This window comes from Rhinichthys klamathensis, unplaced genomic scaffold, assembly GCF_029890125.1.
Source record: "Rhinichthys klamathensis goyatoka isolate OS25496 unplaced genomic scaffold, OSU_Roscu_1.1 h1tg000325l_1, whole genome shotgun sequence".
Classification (NCBI taxonomy): Eukaryota; Metazoa; Chordata; class Actinopteri; order Cypriniformes; family Leuciscidae; genus Rhinichthys; species Rhinichthys klamathensis.
The window spans coordinates 2,288,875-2,308,641 of NW_026606840.1; the positions used below are offsets into that span (position 1 = coordinate 2,288,875).

Genomic DNA, 19,767 nt, shown 5'->3' on the forward strand with positions numbered 1-19,767 from the left:
ACAATCGGCTATTTGGGACTCGGCTATTATTTGAAGTTTTACGGTACATTTTTATTGTTTCTTTTAAAACAATGCCGAATGTTCAAAGATTTTGGACATTATTTTACATAAAGAAAAATGCATGCTGCACATGTTCTTGTGAAATAAAGTATATTTTATATAAAATGCCCATTTGCATTATTTTTTTTACCATCATGACCAGGAAGTAACTCTCATAATACAATGAAACGGATAACTATATACAATTATATTACACAAAATCATTGTTTTAAAATGCTTATTGTACTATACCTTAATGTATCATTATAATACGTATAAAGTATGACGTTTCGTGTGTAATAATGCCGTTTCGTGTCTAAGCAAATTACGCTCCAAAACGTTAGGTGGCGTTACTCGGTTTAGAACGTAAGCTCCGCCCCTCACTTCCGGTCCTGGCGCTGGTGTTAGAACGTAAGCTCCGCCCCTACTTCCGGTTCTGGCGCTGGGGTTCTGAAACTGGTGGTGCTGCGGGTCTGCAGCTGGATACTATTGGTTTGAATGCCATATTCTCCTTCTTCACTGTATCTCAGGATAATTTTTAACTGATTTTAAAACTCTATATTCTAAATAATAGCAATGTAGACCTAAAAAATATAAAGAAACTTAATTCACAATTGTGAACAAAATCAGTTTCAAAAAGCTGTTCTCTGTTATTTCTTCCCTGTATCTTGGGTTTGATTTGTGTTTGTACTGGGGGAACAGTGACACTCCTCCTACATGGTTCTGTTTTGGAGCAGCAATATGAATTAGATATTGGCAGTGACGCAGGCGGCATCCACCAACGCGTTTTGTTGACCACTTTTAATTAGGCAGCACATTGTGCCGTGAGGACGCCCCCCCCCCCCCCCCCCCCCCCCCCACTCCAGTCTGGGCCGAGTCAGTAATTGCTAAATTTACTGTAATCAATGTGAGGAAAGCAGAGCTTGATGATCTGCCAGAAAATTCCTGTGTGGCAAAATGTGGAAAAGAGAAACATTCAGCAGACTTGCATTCTGAGTACTTTTACTGTAATCTGAATTACTTTCACTGATGCCTTCAATACATGTCTTTCTCAAATGTTGTAAAGCATCTCAAATTTGATATAACTAGTTTAGTATATGAAGAGTTCAGATGCAAAAGCCTCTAAATGCCATCTGAAATTTTCTTCTAAAATCATCATTTTTGTCAAGCTCATATATTTAAGTACAATAATTTCACTTAAATGGCAAGAAAAATTACCCATTAATTGTCATTTAAGTGAAATTACTTAATTTAAATATACGAGCTTGATAAAAATGATCATTTTAGAAGAAAATTTCAGATGGCATTTAGAGGCTTTTGCATCTGAACTCTTCATATGTTCAGAGAATAAATAACATCCAGAATAGAAAGAGGAAGAGAAAGAGAGTGAAAGAAATGGATGATATGATCTATATATTTAGCACGATTAATAGTCAATCAATTTTATTTAAAACATTTTATTAGAATCTACCATGCGACTCAAACAACCACAGATTTGAACTTTAACTGGATTCGTGAGTGTGGGCATATGAAGAGACTTTAAAATAGTCCATTTCTTTTTTGAAACTGTCCATATTTTCAAAGCTCTACTGTGTCTTGCTGCTAACCTCACTAGCAGCGTTTGCATTACCCTTCAAATTGCGCGAATTGAAAATACGCCCAATAGAATCAATTTAGCAAAAACTCCCATATATCGCAAAAAAAAGTTTTTATGCTCGCATTAGGGGGGTTTTCAGGCAATTCGAAAAAGGAACATTTTGCATAACTGCAATGTAAACTTTTTTTTGGAAACAATTTTTTTTGCATTTACAGGTTACCTGGCATACGTTACAGTCGATCATTCTTTAAAGAAGGTGCGGTATGTTAGGACAGAAGACGAGATAGAGTTCTTTATTAAACTCGTAAAAGACAAAAATAATTATGGGAATTCTGTATTCTAAACAACAAAGAAATGCCACAATTTATCAAGACCTTGAAGCAGATAGGAGGGATAAACACCCAGAAACACCTAATACGTGGCCGCTGCCAAGTATAAGGCGCTTTCCTTGCCATTAATGCTTGGATAACACGGCTACGTCTCCTTCGATAAAAAATAATGGCTAGTGCGCTGGCTACGATATACGTAAACCTACCAACATCCGTTGCCATGATTTTTGGAATGACTTATTGCAAGAGAAAAAAATTACATTTTAATCGCATAACATCGGTTAATGGAAATGCCGTCATTTCGTAATGTTTTTTTATCGACATTTAGAAAATATCGCAAAAGTTTTGCGCAAATCTGTAATGGAAACGCGGCTACTGTTTTGGAACACAGGAAGAATATTGGAAACACTGGATTGCTGTGCTGTTTTCTACATCCGTCCGTTGTCTTTTTATGTTTTTAATATGTCTAGTTCTTGAGGACAAACAGCTTCCTACAGCTCAAGATATAGGCCATCATAAATGAAGAATGTAACTGAAAACTGTCGTTTTGAAAGGGTGAGTTATATACAGGACATGGAGAAATAAGTAGCTGTGGATTTGCAAAGCGAAATTGAGGCATTCAGCTTTTCTTGGGTCTTAGCTATACTGTATGTTTACATCTGTGAATTGTAGTGCTTTTAAAAAACCAGCTTGAACCAATTTTTTCCACCACTTCCAGTAATCATGCAGTTAAACATGCCCTTTTTTCGGGTGATGCAATGTCAGTGTTTTCATGCAAACTTAAGTGTTATTTAATTACAATTATGTGACCAAATTGAACAGTTGTGATCAGTGATAATATTTATATATATATATATTTTTACGGTCATTTGACTGATAATTTCTTAGTCACCAATTCGTCATATTGTGTTTAGTTAATTTTACTCTGATAAAAATGACATTAATTTGAAAATAAAATAATTGGCTCAGATGATTGGTTAATCTGCAGTGTTGTTTTTTTTCCTGCATTTTAAAAAAAGATTTGTCATGCATATGCACATTTTTGCAATGGACATTTGTCGCCACTTTTCACCTAGCAGACCACAACCTGATCTATGCAGCTGTTTATGCTGCTTTGATTTAACTTTTACAATAGACTCTGAGGATAAACCTCAAGGGCTGAGGGTGTCATTTGGGACAAGGCCTACATTTAAATTACTTACAGCAAACTTAAGTCAACCATTATATTAATAACCTATGCAAGCTCCACCTGTGCTCCGCCACAAAGTCTTGCCATCAGAAGCCTCTGTATTCCTATGGGTGAGTGATATCCAACATTGCTGCCAGCAGTTCTCTTTTTGCGATTGTCAAGTTGATGTCACATTCTTCTAGTGAAATTCCCCTCTGCCAAGCTCGAATGTGCTTGCATTCAATTTTTTGTTTCTCAGAAACTCTAAGGCCTTAATAAAGCAATGCTTTTGTTTTTAAATTATTCACAAACACAGTGGAAAAAAAGCCGTCCAAATCCTCGGAGCTGCTACTGGAATCCAAGCACCTGCCTCCCATAATCCACTTTGCTAAGTAGCACTCTAAATCATTTCCCTAAAAATCTCTGTGTCTTTTTCACCGGATTAATTTTCAGTGAATAGCCTCTGTCATTTCCAATTTGCTCACCTGAAGCATTTCTATGGTGAAGCTTGCGCAAATACAAAGCACTAAAAGGCATGTAGACTTATTCTGGATGTATGTTTGAAGCATGGCATCCTGAATCCTTCTCTCAGAGCTTTCATCAAAACCATTCATGCTAGTATGTCCCCACTGCATTAGCACCCACCACCAGTGAAAGGAGCTGTTATCAGGGGTCTATCTGTGAGAATGGATAAATTGTAGATCAAATGGGGCCTCTTAGACCTTCTACAGCTCCACTTTTTACATCCTGCAAATGCCCAGTGCGCAAATAGAAGAGGCGTCAGAAAGACAGAGGAGCGCATAGTTGCACTTAAACAGGCGCTGTCCACTCCACACCTCTTACCGTTCTGCATGATCATTTTGAGATGCTTTTTCAATCCCAAAGTAGAAAAAATCACCAAATTGTGACATGCTGTTCTGGCATGATGGAATTGATGGTTGTCACCAATTCTGCTTTCCCAGGTTTGAAAAATCCCAGACTGATGTCCAACCAGGAAGGCAAATACTTGCGTGTGTTTACTAAAATGATTATGGGTTCTAAAGGAGTATCTAAAGGATAATTTTACCTTTGGCTGAAATGTTATGTGTAATGTTTATGGATCAGATTGGAAAGCTTTCTGTTTTTTTTTTGTTTTGTTTTTTAACTTGCTGGCTACAATGATTTCAGCCAATTTAATGTGTGTTCAAACAACAGCTATGATTGAAATTTTGATCATTGCATTATACTGTAGGACAATTTAGGCCTGAATAAGTTACCTCGGAGAGTTCTTGAAGATGTTTCATTTTGAACTTAAATTACCTCTCACTATGATGTTGTTTTTCGTTGAATTTTTTAACTTATTTGAATTCTAACTTGATTTAACCGGATCTTTTGAGATGCATTTTATGTGGAAGTTTCCAAAAAACCCCCCCAAAAAACAAACATTTTATCTGTATATCATTATATTTCACTTAAAAAAGTGTCTCTTTCTCCACAGGGCTTTCCACTGGGCTTAAATGATGGTCACATTTATACCTGGACAGACGGTTTAAGAAGAAGAGACTGGCATGACAACGAGAGCATCAGGAAAGACGAACAACGTGTCGGTATGCGCGCTAAATCCACTGAATATTTCAGATTAGACCTTTTCTTTCTTATGATTGATACTTGTTCCTTTCAAAGCATATGCAAACCTCACATTATCACAGCATAAAGGACATCAACCGGACTAAAGGGGGATGATTTGATGATGATGACGTTTTCTTTATGGCTTTCATTTAGGGTAAGACATTATTTTAGAATCCCTGCCAAGCTGTCTCTGTAAATCAACTGGTTGCCCCTGTGGCTAAAGAGACTTTATTGATCCATCTGAATTTACGGCTGGTTAATAATGTAAGGGTGTCTTTTTGCTGTGTTAAATTTTAGCTGCATTATGTCCTCGGCAGTTAAGGATATAAATGGCTGTCAAGGTGCTTACTTTGGTGTTTATTTTATCCAGTGATTTTCGTACGGTTTTTAAGGATGACCCAAGGTACTCGATAGGATATGGTTTTTGGCTAAGCACAATTTGCCCAATTTTAGACTTGTTTACAGTTTCAACTATAAATCAGTCAATAACTGACATGGATAGTTTATTATTGGTATTGTGCCTGCAGTAACACCAGACTCATATGCATATGTTCATGTTTGAATGTGATGTAGCAATCTGATAAAATTCACATGAATTACATTTTAATATAATAATAATTATAATAATAATTCGTTACATTTATATAGCGCTTTTCTGGGTTCTCAAAGCGCTTCACATATGGAAGGGGGAATCTCCTCAACCATCACCAATGTGCAGCATCCACCTGGATAGTCACCATATATATGTTATTGTGTTGCTTTTGCTCCTTACATACTCTCTATTTTCTAAGTGCCTGCATTTCCCTTTGGGTGAATACATTTTGACATAGCAGTGCTTTTACATTAGAAATAATTTTCAACTGCAGACAAAAAAAACACAAACTCTTAAAGGGACACCAGGCAGGAATCCCATTTTTGTCAAACAGTGACCCCTAGAGTCGCTGTGGAGAACTTGTAAATACCACTCACGCAGAGCGTGACATGGCGTGACGTGTTACATAGTATACAATAGTACATTGTGTTTAATTTGTCGTTTAATGAGATCTAATATATGTTGTTAGTGGTGAGAATTTTCACGTGATTAAATACATAGATCCGACAATTATCCCCATAAACTTTAATGGTCCAGTGGCAGAACTTTTGCCAAGTGTGTCAGAGGTTCTGGGTTCTAATCCGTACTAGTAGTATAGTTTATTTTCCTCATCAAAACCGATTGTTTATTAGTGATTGTATATCAAGCATGGACAAGTTTTTTGTGCATTAGGTTTTGTGATTTCACCGTAACAAATATAGAGAGTCTCTCAGTTCCTGCAACGGATTGAGGCGCGCGTCCGTGTGAAGACTATGCGCGTCACAACAGAACACTGTATCCACGCCACTGATCGCAGCGGCAACAGTCTATGAGCGGCAAGCACATTGGTCACTTGATTTCAAAAACAACACATTTCAGATCGCCTCTTATTTAACAAACGAACGAAATGAATGCTCTACTAGAGTTAACTGGAGATGTTATCCGTGCCGCGAGATGTTTCAATGGGGACATTTCACACCCGCAAATTACGCCTATGCTCGTGTCGTGCCTGACTCCTCGCTCGTTCAGTCTGCCGTTTCCTCTTTCTCTGTTCCTCCGACAATGCTTTCCTAGCTTTCTGCATCTTATATGCCGGCTCAGCCATGACGATAGTGTGACAAACTCCATCCCTCTCTACATTGTTCCTGGATGGGGGTGTGTATGTGTGCAGTGCCGTAAAGGAATATGTTACATCGCGAGAGCTGATATCACAGTGTTTCCTCTAGGATTTTTTCCAGCCATGGTGGCAGGCCCATTTCGCCAGGGGAGGGGGCGTGGCCCATGAGTGATACCATGAATGGTGGGCGTGGCCCACCATTCAACCCGAAAGAAGTCATATAACCATTTCAATAACTCTGAAGCTGTTCAGTTAAGCTAAAAAAACTGCATAGAATCCCTTTAAATCCCCAATTCTAAATGGAAGTGATCAGGAAATCAAATAATTGTGTCCTTCAGGTTAAAGTTATTTGGCTGCAGATTAATATGTATAAAAAGAGGTCCCCAGAAAGAGGCTTGTTTTATAGCCCTTTGGAATAAAAAAAAAAAAGTCACTGTATTAGGCAGGGAGATTTGTCAGATTAGAGGGAGGATGGCTTTTCTGGCGCCTGTTGGCAGGACCATGTCCTTCTGCATATGGCCCACTCTGCCCAACTGTTCTGTGTTGACCCTCCACGTTAGAGCATGCTGCATTATTCTATCAGAGGGCTTTCAGTGCACACCATCTGTTGTGACAAAGCTTATGATAGCAGCATCTATTATAAAAATCCACCCGCTAATTTTTCATGGAATCTAGTTCATTGGAGATGGTAGTACATGAATGCCAGAGAAGACGAGTAAAGGATCTTCCCAGATCATTTTGAACATGGCCAACAAATTACAATGCTAGTATCGGTGAGGATCTGAGTATTAAAGCTGTCAACTCCAAACATGATTTATTTATTTATTTATTTAGATTACTGCTGAAACATATAGTACACGTAGGTTGCGAGGTGGATCTGCCGTGGATCTAACTTGTTGGTCCAGCACATCCCACAGATGCTCAACTAGATTTAGATCTGGGTAATTTGGAGGCCAGGGTAACACCTTCAGCTCTTCATCGTGTTCCTCAAACCATTCCTGAACAATGTGTGCAGTGTGGCAGGGTGCATTATCCTGCTGAAAGAGGCCAAATCCACCAGGGAACACCAATGGTGTACCTGGTCTGCAACAATGTATGTGGCGCATGTCAAATTTACTTCCACATGAATGGTCTGACCCAGGTTGTACCACCAGAACATTCCCTCAGAACAGCATCACACTCCCTCCACCGGCTTGTTGTTTTCCCACAGTGCATCATGGTGCCATCGCTTCCCCAGGTAAACACAGCTGGCCACATGATGTAAAACAAAACGGGTCTCATCGGACCAAACAAACTTCTTCCACTGTTCCAAGGTCCAGTTCCTATGCTTGTCTGCCCATTGGTGCTTTCGATGGTGGACAGGGGTAATCATAAGCACTCTAATTGGTCTGTGACTAGTAAGCCCCATACACAGGCGATGCACTGTCTGTTGTGACACATTCCCGTATCATTAACATTTTGTGTGAATTGTACCACAGTAGACCTTCTGTTGGTTCGGACCAGATGGGATAGCCTTCATTACCCTCATGCATTGATAAGTCTTGGGTGCACAACACCCTGTCGCCAGTTTGTGGTTTGTCCCTTCTTGGACCACTTTTGGTAAATTTTCACCACTGCTGACCAGGAACAACCCGCAAGCCATGCCGTTTCAGAGATACTCTGAACAATTCGAACCTTGTCAAATATATATATTATAAGTGCGCAAAATTATTTGACACTTTGAAGAAGCAACATGCAGGGAAATTTACATCTAACAGACAAATCACAATGAGAGTGACATTCAATAATATTCAAGTGTGAAGATCCTGGTGTTTAAAATTGTTATATACATTTCATTATGAAATTTGCGAGTAGACACAGAGCAGAGGTCTAGCTAATCCAATGCAGATAAAGTATTTATCAGATATAATGCTGGTTGTGCAATTACACTAGCTGAAAAAAATACATATTTTGCTTCTGTTATGCACACTGCCTGTCAGTGATCAAACTCACAATGCTGAAGCTTTGCCCCAAAAGTTCTGATAACAATAATAAACACTGCATGGAGCTTTTGTACAATGCTTTTAAGAGGCAAACACATGTACACACTAAGAGCTTCTGCGTAGGAGTATTAAAATCTGTAATTTTGCATTATGATTTAAATGTTCTGTTTAACTCTGTTATCATGCCAGAAAATGCCAGATGAGTGGGTGTGAGGTTATTGTAATTATACACGTCACAGCGAGATGACTTTGTGCTGAAATGCACTAAGGGATACATTAAATGAAAGTTTACATATGTAAAGTTTATATATGTAATACACACACACATACACACACACATAGCTGTGGTCAGTATTATTTGTGCCCTTGGTAAATATGATCAAAGATGTCTATAAAAATAAATCTGCATTGTTTATCCTTTTGATCTTTCATTTAAAAAATGTGCCAAAAAACGAACCTTTCATTGAAGTTAAATAATTGAAAGTGGGGGGTAAATCACATTATGAAATAACATCTCGGGTTAGGCATGTAACCATGGTTCCCTGAGAATAGGGAATGAGACGCTGCGTCCCCTAGGGGTCGCTATGAAGAATGCCTCCAGCATGACGGGTGTTTGAAGTCTAAACACGACAATGAACTTGACATTGGCAGGCAGCAGCCTATGACGTCACTAGGTGAGTGTATAAAAGGGCATCGGTGCAAAACGTTATCCACTGCTTGTCTGAAGGAGACGTGTGCAGGAATACCGAAAGTATGGCATAGGGAACCATGGTTACATGCGTAACATGAGACTTTCCCTTTCTAAAGGGAATGTGTGTTACGTCCCCTAGGGATCGCTATGGGGTACGGAATACCCACGCTGCCATGCTGAAGGGATGAGGGCCCTATTGGCTAAGTCGAAGGACTCAAAGTCCTCATCCCTAAGGTGCACACCAGCAGGATAATCATATGAGAATCAGCTTCTCAAGAACGGAGGCCTCAACAGGGTGACTCTAAAGAGAGGAAGCCTAACTACGTTCATATTCAGGCCAGTGTCAAAGGAGGCTCACAGAGAGCCTAAACTTCAGAACTTCTATCAGACAGAGTGGAGGCCTCAAACAAGAGGCCTAGCAACTCTCTAACCCAAGGCAGTAAAAAGCTTAGAAGAGCTAAAGAAGAGCCTTAAACGTAGTGTACTACCCTTCCACCTAGCCTAGCTTTAGGAGTGGGGGCCTCAGCATGATGACTCTCAAAAACGAGAAGAGAACTAACAACGCCCCATGCTCAGTACATCTTGCAAGGTGGCTCACAAAGAGCCTACCACTCGCAATTGCTATCCTAGCGGAGCGGAGGCCTCAAAAAACATAGCTTTCTCTAGCGAGAGGAAGCCTAACAATGCTCACAGTGGCCAAGATGGCTCACAGAGAGCCTAACAACTTAGCAAACATAGCTGAGCTCTAGGAGCAGAGGTCTCAGCATGACAACTCTCAAAACGAGAGGAGACGCCCAACATTCAGGATACCTTGTAACGAGGCTCAAAGAGGCCCTACAACTCGCAAACGGCTATCCTAGCAGAGCTCTGGGGAGTGGAGGCCTCAACAAGATAACTATCTCTAGCAAGAGGAGGCTGAACAACGCTCATCATAGCCAAGGAAGATCACAGAGAGCCTAACGACTTAGCAAACAGGTTGGCCAAGCTCTAGGAGTGGAGGTCTCAGCATGATGACTCTCTAAATCGAGAAGAGACCTAACAACGCCCCACACTCAGGACATATTGCAAGGAGGCTCACAGAGAGCCTACAACTGGCAGTTACTATCCTAGCAGAGCCTGGCTGCCTGGTCAAGCTCTGAGGATGAAGGCCTCAACATGATGACTCTCAATGTGAGAGGAGGCCTACTTACGTCCGACACCTAATACATCTTACCAAGGAGGCTCACAGTGAGCCTAGCTACTTGATATTGCTATCCAGGCGGAGCTCTGAGGAGCGGAGGCCTCTAAAATCGACTCTCTATAGCGAGATGAGGCCTAACAACACTCCATAGTGCAGCCAGTAACCAAGGAGGCTCAGAGTCTCGCCTGGAGTTTAGCTATTTAGAACTGCTATCCCGGCTGAGCTATTTAAGTGCAGTGGCCAAGGAGACTCACAGAGAGCCTAACCACATGGCCATTCACTGAGCTCACAGGACTGAGGCCTCAGCGCACCGCCCTACTTAGCGCTCCGCCCTACTCAGTGCTCCATTCAAAGCCTGTCAAGGAGGCTGAAAACATGCCTGGCACTTGACATCCGTAAGCGGGTGGAGCTCAGGGGCGCAGAGCCGGATAACACTACCATTCCAGGAGCACCAATGAGGTCCAAGTGGGCCTGCTACTCCGTAATACATGTTTCCGAGCTCTAAGAACTGAAGCCTCAATGCCCTTATAAGCGAGAGGGTGTTCACGCATAAGACAGCCCCCAAGGAGGCTCACGAGAGCCTATGACTCATAACGCTGTTTAAGCGGAGCTGTGGTGAGCTGAGGACTCAAAGGACGACTCTCTATGGTGAGAGGAGGCCTAGCAATGCTCCAATTAAGGACAGACAGTAGCCAGGGAGGCTCACCGAGAGCCTAGCAACCTAACACTTTGCCTAGCAAGCCGTACTGGGTCTGACATTGTGTTCCCAACCACTGTGCCGAACCAACAGAGAGGCAGAAGTATACATGTACTGCAAAACACATCATAGGTCCAGCTTAAGGAACAGTTGTAACATGCGTCAGAACCCCACCTGACCTCAGTCAGGGGATTGGAAGAGGGGGGGTGGGAGGGTGGGGAAGGAGGTTCAACCGGAGGCATTGACACATACCCATATTCCTGCATCCCCTCCACATCTGCATAGTTTACATTTGAATGATGGATGCTTGCAGAATATGGCTTTCCCCAAGATCTCCGCACCTCAGTGTGAAGATCTGGGAGAAAGGGAAGAGTCATACAAACTGGTGGGTTATGTCCCGTCAGGAAGCATTCATCAAGGTGGCTGCGAGAGAGCTTGCACTTCTCTCGTTTCCAAGGACAGATCTAATCTCTCCGTAGCGTGAGACATAACGTCCAGCAGCTCTCTGTAACGATGAGGCAGCAATGAAGCGGAGAGAGAATCCAAGTGCAAGCACTACTTTAATGAAACAAACAGGTAATCCAGGGTGAACAACGGAACTCGGAACACGGCACTCAGAACACGGAACAAGGAACAGCAAAACAGCTACAACGACCGACAAACCACAACTGAAACACAGAGGTATAAATACACAAGCAGACAAGCTAAACAAGATAACAAGGGGGCGTGGTTAATCCGAGACACCTGGGGAGACTAATAAACAAGACAAGGAACACCTGTGGACACTGAGCAAACAATTAACAAATGACAAGACACATAGCAGGATCACATGACAAACACGGAAACATGTGACAGACAAGACAAAGCCCACACCGTGAAACACTCATCATATGCGGGGCAGGAACATCAGAAACCTTGTCGATCTCAACAGCCACATCCTGCTCGTCTTGGCTGCTTTAATTGGATGCCGCGAGAGAGATCGATTCATCCTCCAGCGGCTCACTCTCGTCAGCCGCCTACGAGCGAGAGATACTCAACCTGAAATCTGTGAGCCCCAATAATTGTGGCCAACATGCATTGGAGGAAAACATGTATTTCAAAATGTGAGTTTCCCACCACTTACAATTGTTTTACTTCAATGAAAGGTTCGATTTCTGCGAACTTTTTGAATGAAAGATCAAAAGGATAAACAATGGAGATTTATTTTTACAGCCATCTTTGATCATATTTACCAGGGCTGCAAATAATTCTGACCACAACTGTATGTTTAAAAATACATGCATGCATACATACTGCCACAGACAGACAATTATCTGTTTTGGTGGATTATTCTCTCAATGAGTCCAAGAGCTGGCAAAAGCATGTGAGAAAGTAGGTGTTAATAATAACATAATTTCAAAACTTTGTATTTACCATTCTTATAGTTCTACCAGAAAGACTCGGGAGATAGAATAATGTACAAAGCATTAATTTATTGACAGCCCAGCAAGCAACTATTTATAAAGTTCTTTGTCGTTGGCCCTGTCCGTAGTGCATAATCCGAGGGTAGCAGATCTGCATTTCCTGCCTGAAGATGAAGGCAGGGGCGCAGCCGACCCCCGGGGAGGTATGGACAGGACCATCCTGGTGGTGGGGAGGGTGGAGGTAATTGGTAATTGCATCTGCGAACTTAAACATGTGTAAGTGCCAATCTTTTATACAGCAAGTATTAGGACATGATTGGATAGATGTAGTAATTAAGTAATGTAGTTTTTTGTAGTAATTAATAGGGGTGGCATGGTTCACCAAACCCACGGTTCGGTTTGTATCGTATCACGGTTTTAGGGTCACGGTTTTCGGTTCTTTATGGTTCTTGTTGTTATTTTTTCTTTTAATCTTTAACACTCCAGAAATGTACTTCAGCATATGATATATAGATTAATTATCCACAATTTCGGATACAGTATTAACAAAAATGTTATATCATGCAATCATGCACAAACTGAATTTGACTTGACTTTAAGCACATTATTGGGACCATCTCCGAGGAAAGCTAGGTGAGATTTTGATACAGCAAGAGAGAAGACATTGATGACATGCTTTTCGTTTATTTGGCAAAAAAAGTAGAATGTGTATCACTATCTCTACAGGAACTCATGTGCATTTTTAGCACACAAAGATTAAAAATTAACTTGCATTTATCAAACTACCAACAAAGTGTAGCTCTTACAAAAATGTTATATTTTAAAAGAAAAAGAGAGGAACTCTTAAAACTCTGTCTTTTAAATAAGTCAAAACACATGAAACATAATTGCCTATAATTAGGCTATAGCAACAGAAAAGGCCATAATCATAAAGTGAAACATAAGTTCAACCTCAACACAAAAACAGTATCAACAATGCTTCTATTCCCTGAGAGTCCCTGACACTTTTTTCACTTGAATTTAAAGTCCCCATGAATTCAAAGTTGACCATACTTACTTTGTTTGCCTAAATTGATCGTTTTGTGGTGAACAATTCATCCATGCAAGTCAATCCACACGAAATTTTTTTTTGGCTTCGTAATCTTTAATCAAAATCTGAAATTTCCCCTCCCCTCTGCGTTGGAGGACCTTGCCTGATGACGTAGGTTTCACGGTTTGGGCGTCTTCTTAACATCCGTAACCACGCCCCTCCAACTGACAGTAGACAGGCTGAATGAAAACACCTACTTTTCTAGATCCAATCAGGTGCTAGTTGGGGAAAAAAGCCACACCCACCATTTTGCCTCATTTAGTATTCCGTTTCTCTCGGAAATACGTCACAACACTGGAGAAAAGTCGTTTGCAACTTCCGGTTCACGGGGACTTTAAAGTGCAGTATTTGGAAACATATGACTGGAGTTCTTATCTAAACTTAAAGTGCCACTGTAGCTGTTATATATTTAAATATCATAACATGAAATCCAAAATGTTCCCCACACCGGACTTATACGACGCTGGCGCATCCTCCAACTCCGGTTAGTCTTCCTTATCTCTCCCACTTGCCACTTCTCCACGTGCCGTGACCTGCAGCACTCCATACTCCACTTTTACTGGCGTGTTCGACTTGAACCGGCGCTGCACTGAGCGATCGGTTTATGACATCAAAGTACCGCGAGAGTGATTGAAAAGCATATGGAGCCGTCGTGCTCGCGGTACTTTGATGTCATTCACCGATCGCTCTGTGCAGCACCGGTTCAAGTCGAACAAGCCTCATATGTATGTTCACACACGTCTTATTTCGCGCGAAAAGGAAACACGTCTGAGGTCACATATGGGCACGAGGCTACATTGCGCATGCGTCGAACCGTGAGACACACACGCTCCGAACCGAACGGTTCGGATGTTTTTTCATGTACCGTGCCACCCCTAGTAATTAAGTCTTCCTGACAGAACTTATGCTAAAGCTTTCATTTCTCACTTGAATTAATAGTCATTAAATGGTGTTGAGTTTTCTCTAATTCTGGTAAAAATGCATGTAGTTTAAATAATACTAACATTACACATGCATACCATTTGTGCCATTGAGTTTTTGTGTGCCATTGATTATTTTTGTTTTGTTTGTCAAGTAACATCAAAATATGAAAATATCTAGATGCATTTGATAAAAAGGCAAAGTTGTTTTGTTTTGGAAACGTTCTATACTTTCTACTTAGTGCACATCAAAGAGGATGTCTTGCATTGAATTTTCTGTTCTCAGCAAGATATCAGACAAAAGATCTGTCACAATGCATTAATTACACTGATAGGATGGTGGTTTGGTTTTGACTTCAGACTTTCATGAATAAATTCCCCATAGGACTATGGGAATCAAAGGTGGAATGTTGGAAAAACCAATACCCTCTGTAAATATCATATTTTCAGTTATGAAGTTTGTTTAAAGCAGCAGCATGAGAAGTAATTAACATTTTGATCAGTTTCAAATCTCCCGTACAGATAGATGAGAGAATATTGCTATCAGTACTCTGTAGTAAAACCGTTTGGCTTGGATATGGAATATTAGTTTGTCAATGAGTCCTTTAATTGGTTCCAAGTAAAGTAAAAACTACATTGATAAATTTTTTGGAATAGCATTCTCTTGAATAATTAGAACATATTTTATTCTGGAAGAATATAGCAAAGGTGGAACTTTTTTTCTGCCACGGAATAAAAAAAATAAAAAAAGATAATTGCAACTTTTATCTCACAATTCTGCCTTTTTTTCCTCACAATTGTGATTTACATCTCACAATTCTGACTTTTTTTTCCCACAATTGTGATTTATATCTCGCAATTCTGACTTTTTTTTAATTTAAAGTCGCAGTTGCGAGTTATGTCAGAATTGTGTGATATAAAGTCACAATTGTGAGTTATAAAGTTAAAATTGAGAGATATATCATTGATAGGAAAAAAAGTCTATCAATTGTGAGATAAAAAAGTTTTTTTTTTCCATGGCGGAAACAAGCTTACATACAGGGGAAACAGTCTAAACAGCTTTTTTTTTTTCAATCAATTGGTGGTTACACTGATGACAAATAAAAAAAGCCTGAGTGCTATGTTTTTTATTTATTTATTTATTTATTTATTTATTTTTAAGTGTGTCTATCCAACTTATTTTTAACATAAAAGTGGACACGGCCATTTGTACATTGAATATGCCTGGTTTTTAGCTGTACCGAACAGCTAGTTATGCTACTTGATATTGCAAACTAGAACTTCTTTTCATATTATTTTAATGTATTGTCATAATTATAAACACTATGTATTGCAAATAGTTGTGCAAATAGTTAAGGTTTACTACACTTTGTTTATCTTCTAGTTATTTACTTATAGTGCCTAATGAATCAGAAGTCACACATTCACAGAAATTCACAGAAAATAGCCTACTTCCCTGTTGCATATGAAGGTTGGTACTTAGATGTTTGAGAGCTGTTTTGGGGATGCTAGATGTCAGTATCCATTTGACATTTAAACATTCGGGAGAGGATAAAATGTTGGTCAATGATTCAGGCAAGCAGCTGTTCTCAGGGTAATATTAGTGGCACTGTTCAGTAGGGGTGTAACGATACACAAACCTGACGGTTCGGTTCGTCCCACGGTTTTGAGGTCTCGGTTCGGTTCGGTTCTTTTATTTTTTATTAAACAGTGCTTTAATGAACAAATTGTGTCCTTGTCTTTAAATTAATTCAATTACAAGTAAACGTTTCTCAAGGATAACAAAATTATCTGCTAATGCTGTAAACTACAGCCCTTACTTGCACATTACTATAACATTAAAGCTTAACAATAGAGCCTAGACTTTTAGCCTAAATGATATAATAATAATCAACACTCAAATAACAAATTGTCTGAAAACATGTAAACTACACATAAGGCAATTTTTGCATTAACATGTTTTTACTCTAATTTGTTAATGTTATATAATAATTTACACAGTTGCTGTTATTTTCATGACAACTATTTTAAACATACATTAAATAATCAAGATATCATAAACAGGTTAAGTAAAATATAATATATAGGCTAATATATACCATTTATTTAGTGAAAGAGTTAGCGAACCAGCAAGCTGTGGACACTGAATGACTTGCCTGAGGTAAATATAAAGCTATGTGAAAAACTAAGCGTTTTATTGACGTATTTCCGCTGTTGAAACACTGATTGAGTGTTTACACGAGTTATGATGCCTTTCAGTAAGTATACTGTATCTTTCAACATACCTTCGGTTGTCTATTCATGTTTATTCTGTAACTGAGGAAGAGATGATCGCGCTCCGCGCTGCCGCATGCATACAGTGATATCTGTCACGCCACATCTAAGAGCGCCAAAACGGCATTTATTGTTTACATTTCGTGATCAAATAGACATAAATTGAAAGATTACACCTTGCTTATTATCAAAAGTAACAAAACACTGAGCTTATTGCGATTATATGTCGTTAATGGTGGTTAGGCAACAGCCCTATTCGTTGTGTACACATAACACAATGAGGTGCAATGAGCCGGGGCTGGGCGGGGCAGCAGGGGGCGGGGCGTGTTCGGTTCGCCATGAGAGTATCGCGATACGTATCGTGGGTGGTGTATCACGGTTTTTCGGTCGGTTCAAATATCGTTACACCCCTACTGTTCAGTCAATTACTTACTCAGGACATAAGAAAACCATTCAAAGTAGAATCATTTCTGATGAAAAAGTGCTGTGCAGCCTACTTTGCTACTGCAGTGCTTTTTTCATGTTTCATCAAAGGATGCATGTCATCTCAAAACTTCAGACTTGTTTTTAGCACTTTAAAGGGATAACTTGCACAAAATGAAAACCCCCATCTACTCACCCTTCTGACAAAGCTCAGGTGATATTTTTTTTCCTTGTAGAACACACACACACGCACACACACAGAGAGAGATCGAAGATCGCACTGCTCACACAGAAACATTCAGGTGCACGGAAACGTATCAAAGCTGCTCCGCAATTTTTATCAGTCAAATAGCTTTATTACTCAATTGCTACATATTTCTCTGCAATGAGGGGGTAACATAACTGTTTTTGAAGTTTTTGAATCTCGTTGTTTCATTATTAGTAGATTCTGCACAGACACAGACAATTCACACACCCATCTCTCTCTCTCTCTCTCTCTCTCTCTCTCTCTCTCTCTCTCTCTCTCTCTCTCTCTCTCTCTCTCTCTCTCTCTCTCTCTCTCTCTCTCTCTCTCTCTCTCTCTCTCTCTCTCTCTCTCTCTCTCTCTCTCTCTCTCGAGATTAAATAATTAATTAAATAATTAATTTAAATACATGCTATAATTGTATTAATTCAAATAAATAAATATTTTCAAATAATCTTACTGCACTACTTTATCTGTGTCTGATTTAAAGCAGACAGAATGCTAGATCTAACAAGCTATAGCTGACAAAAATAACCATAATTTATTACCCTTGTGGTCAAATATTGGGCTGCCGACATCAATGTTCAGCTTTCTTGTTAATGCTCGCAAATGACTATGGTATAAGCGAGATGATCCATGGCTAGCTCTGCATTAAAGAGGACATGAACTGGATTATTTTATTTATAATGTTTCCTGGGGTGCCCTTATAATGTTAGTATGATTTTTACATCAACATTTTTCATAATTTAGAAATAAAAGGCATTTTTCCTACCCTGATTTTAGCCTCTGGTTTGAAGGGGCGTGTCTGCTGTGCCTGTGAGACTTCAGTGTAAACGCCCACTGCTATGATTGGCTAACATCTTTACATATGAAATAGCTAGCATTACATGTGGAACTTTCTCTCTCGAAATCTTTTACTACGTTTTTACTATTACAGCTATCGAGATTAAAGAATTGTGGGAAGTTTTTAAAGTATTTAGATCTATTCCCATCTCATGAAAGGTTGCAGTGATGAGCATTGAGCAGATGACAGACAGTCTGTTGATCGCGTGAATGAAAATATCTTATCATTGCAATGCAATTTCTGCACTCTCACGAATGCTTTTGCCAAATAACAATGCAAACACGATGTAAATACAGTAAGAGCTTCGTTGTGTAGTGTGAAAGCTTCATTGATTTCATAACAAGTTCTGGCAAGTGTCCAGATAAACTCGCACTGTGTGATTGACAGCTTAAGCGATTGGAAAGAGATCGTTCTTTGATCACTTTCTGTATATATTTTAATCACAGTTTAAATAAGATTATTTTCATTCTACTAAGATAAACGATGTGAAGTTGATATTTTAGTCACTGGCTTGATTTACTGAAGCATAAACAGTATTGAACGATTTTGAGAGAAAGAGTAAATGTCTGAACTTGATTACACATCAGAAATCACTGATCACAGATCAGGCATTGGAATAAATATGGTTACTTCCATGTTTGTGGCTGGCAGATCCATATCGTAAAAGTCTGTTTGCAAAGTCTGCGTCGAAACTACGACTGAATTACTAAATAATCCACAGTGAAATGTACCGAATACTAACAATGCACTGCTGAGACATTCACATTGTTAAAAAAAAAAAAAAAAAACCTTTCCTAGCATTAGGATCCGTTGGAAGGTAATGGTATTGATCCTGTGTCGATCTTTTCTCGTTCTCATGTCACAATGCACTAACGCTCCAGTGAGCGGCGGCAAAAACTCGGTGATGTAGACGTAGGCGTTGATCTTCTGCAAAGTGGTATTTCGCTGCCCTGTGACGTCACAAGTCTCCACTTTTGAGTATATATAATACACACACTTTTTTGTACCTCGTCACAATTCTAAAGATTCTGCTCTTCTCACTTTTAAAAGTAGCTGATTCATCCATTTGGTCAAGACTACAAGTTATAAAAACTAATTTATGCCTGTAGTTTCTATACACTTTTGTTGTATGGAAAAGAGCAGCACATGAGGGTGAGTAGATACTTTTTATTTGAATATAAGGGTGTATTCACACCTGCCTTGTTTGGTTCGATTGAATCGAACTCTAGTTCGTTTCCCCCCTTGGTGCGGACCTTTTGGGCAGGTGTGAATACAGCAATCGAACTCGGGTGCGGACCAAACAACCGAACCGAGACCCAGCTGAAGAGGTGGTCTCGGTACGGTTCCAAACGAACTCTGGTACGGTTCGTTTACGGTGTGAACATGAACCGACCCAATTGCAAGAAAGCACTGCGCCTTTGAGTTAACAGACTTCCGTAGTCGGAGATTTTGGCATAATGGTTTGTGTTATTGTTGTTCAAGTGCGAAAGAGAATTCCATTCCGGCGCGCTGTCTGGCCACACGATACTGTTGCGCGTCTTTCTGCGCGTCGTGTGTGTGCATCATTGGAAAGGAATGAATGAATGAGTG

General features: G+C 39.8%; 1 protein-coding gene across 1 annotated transcript in view; it reads left to right on the forward strand.

Annotated features, from left to right (window-relative positions):
- Positions 1–19,767, forward strand: part of galntl6 (polypeptide N-acetylgalactosaminyltransferase like 6) — a 290,933-nt gene that overhangs the window by 54,924 nt on the left and 216,242 nt on the right. Inside the window, exon 3 of the mRNA XM_056271845.1 lies at positions 4,611–4,719. Coding sequence (XP_056127820.1) covers positions 4,611–4,719 — 109 coding nt within the window. The remainder of the gene's footprint in view (positions 1–4,610; positions 4,720–19,767) is intronic.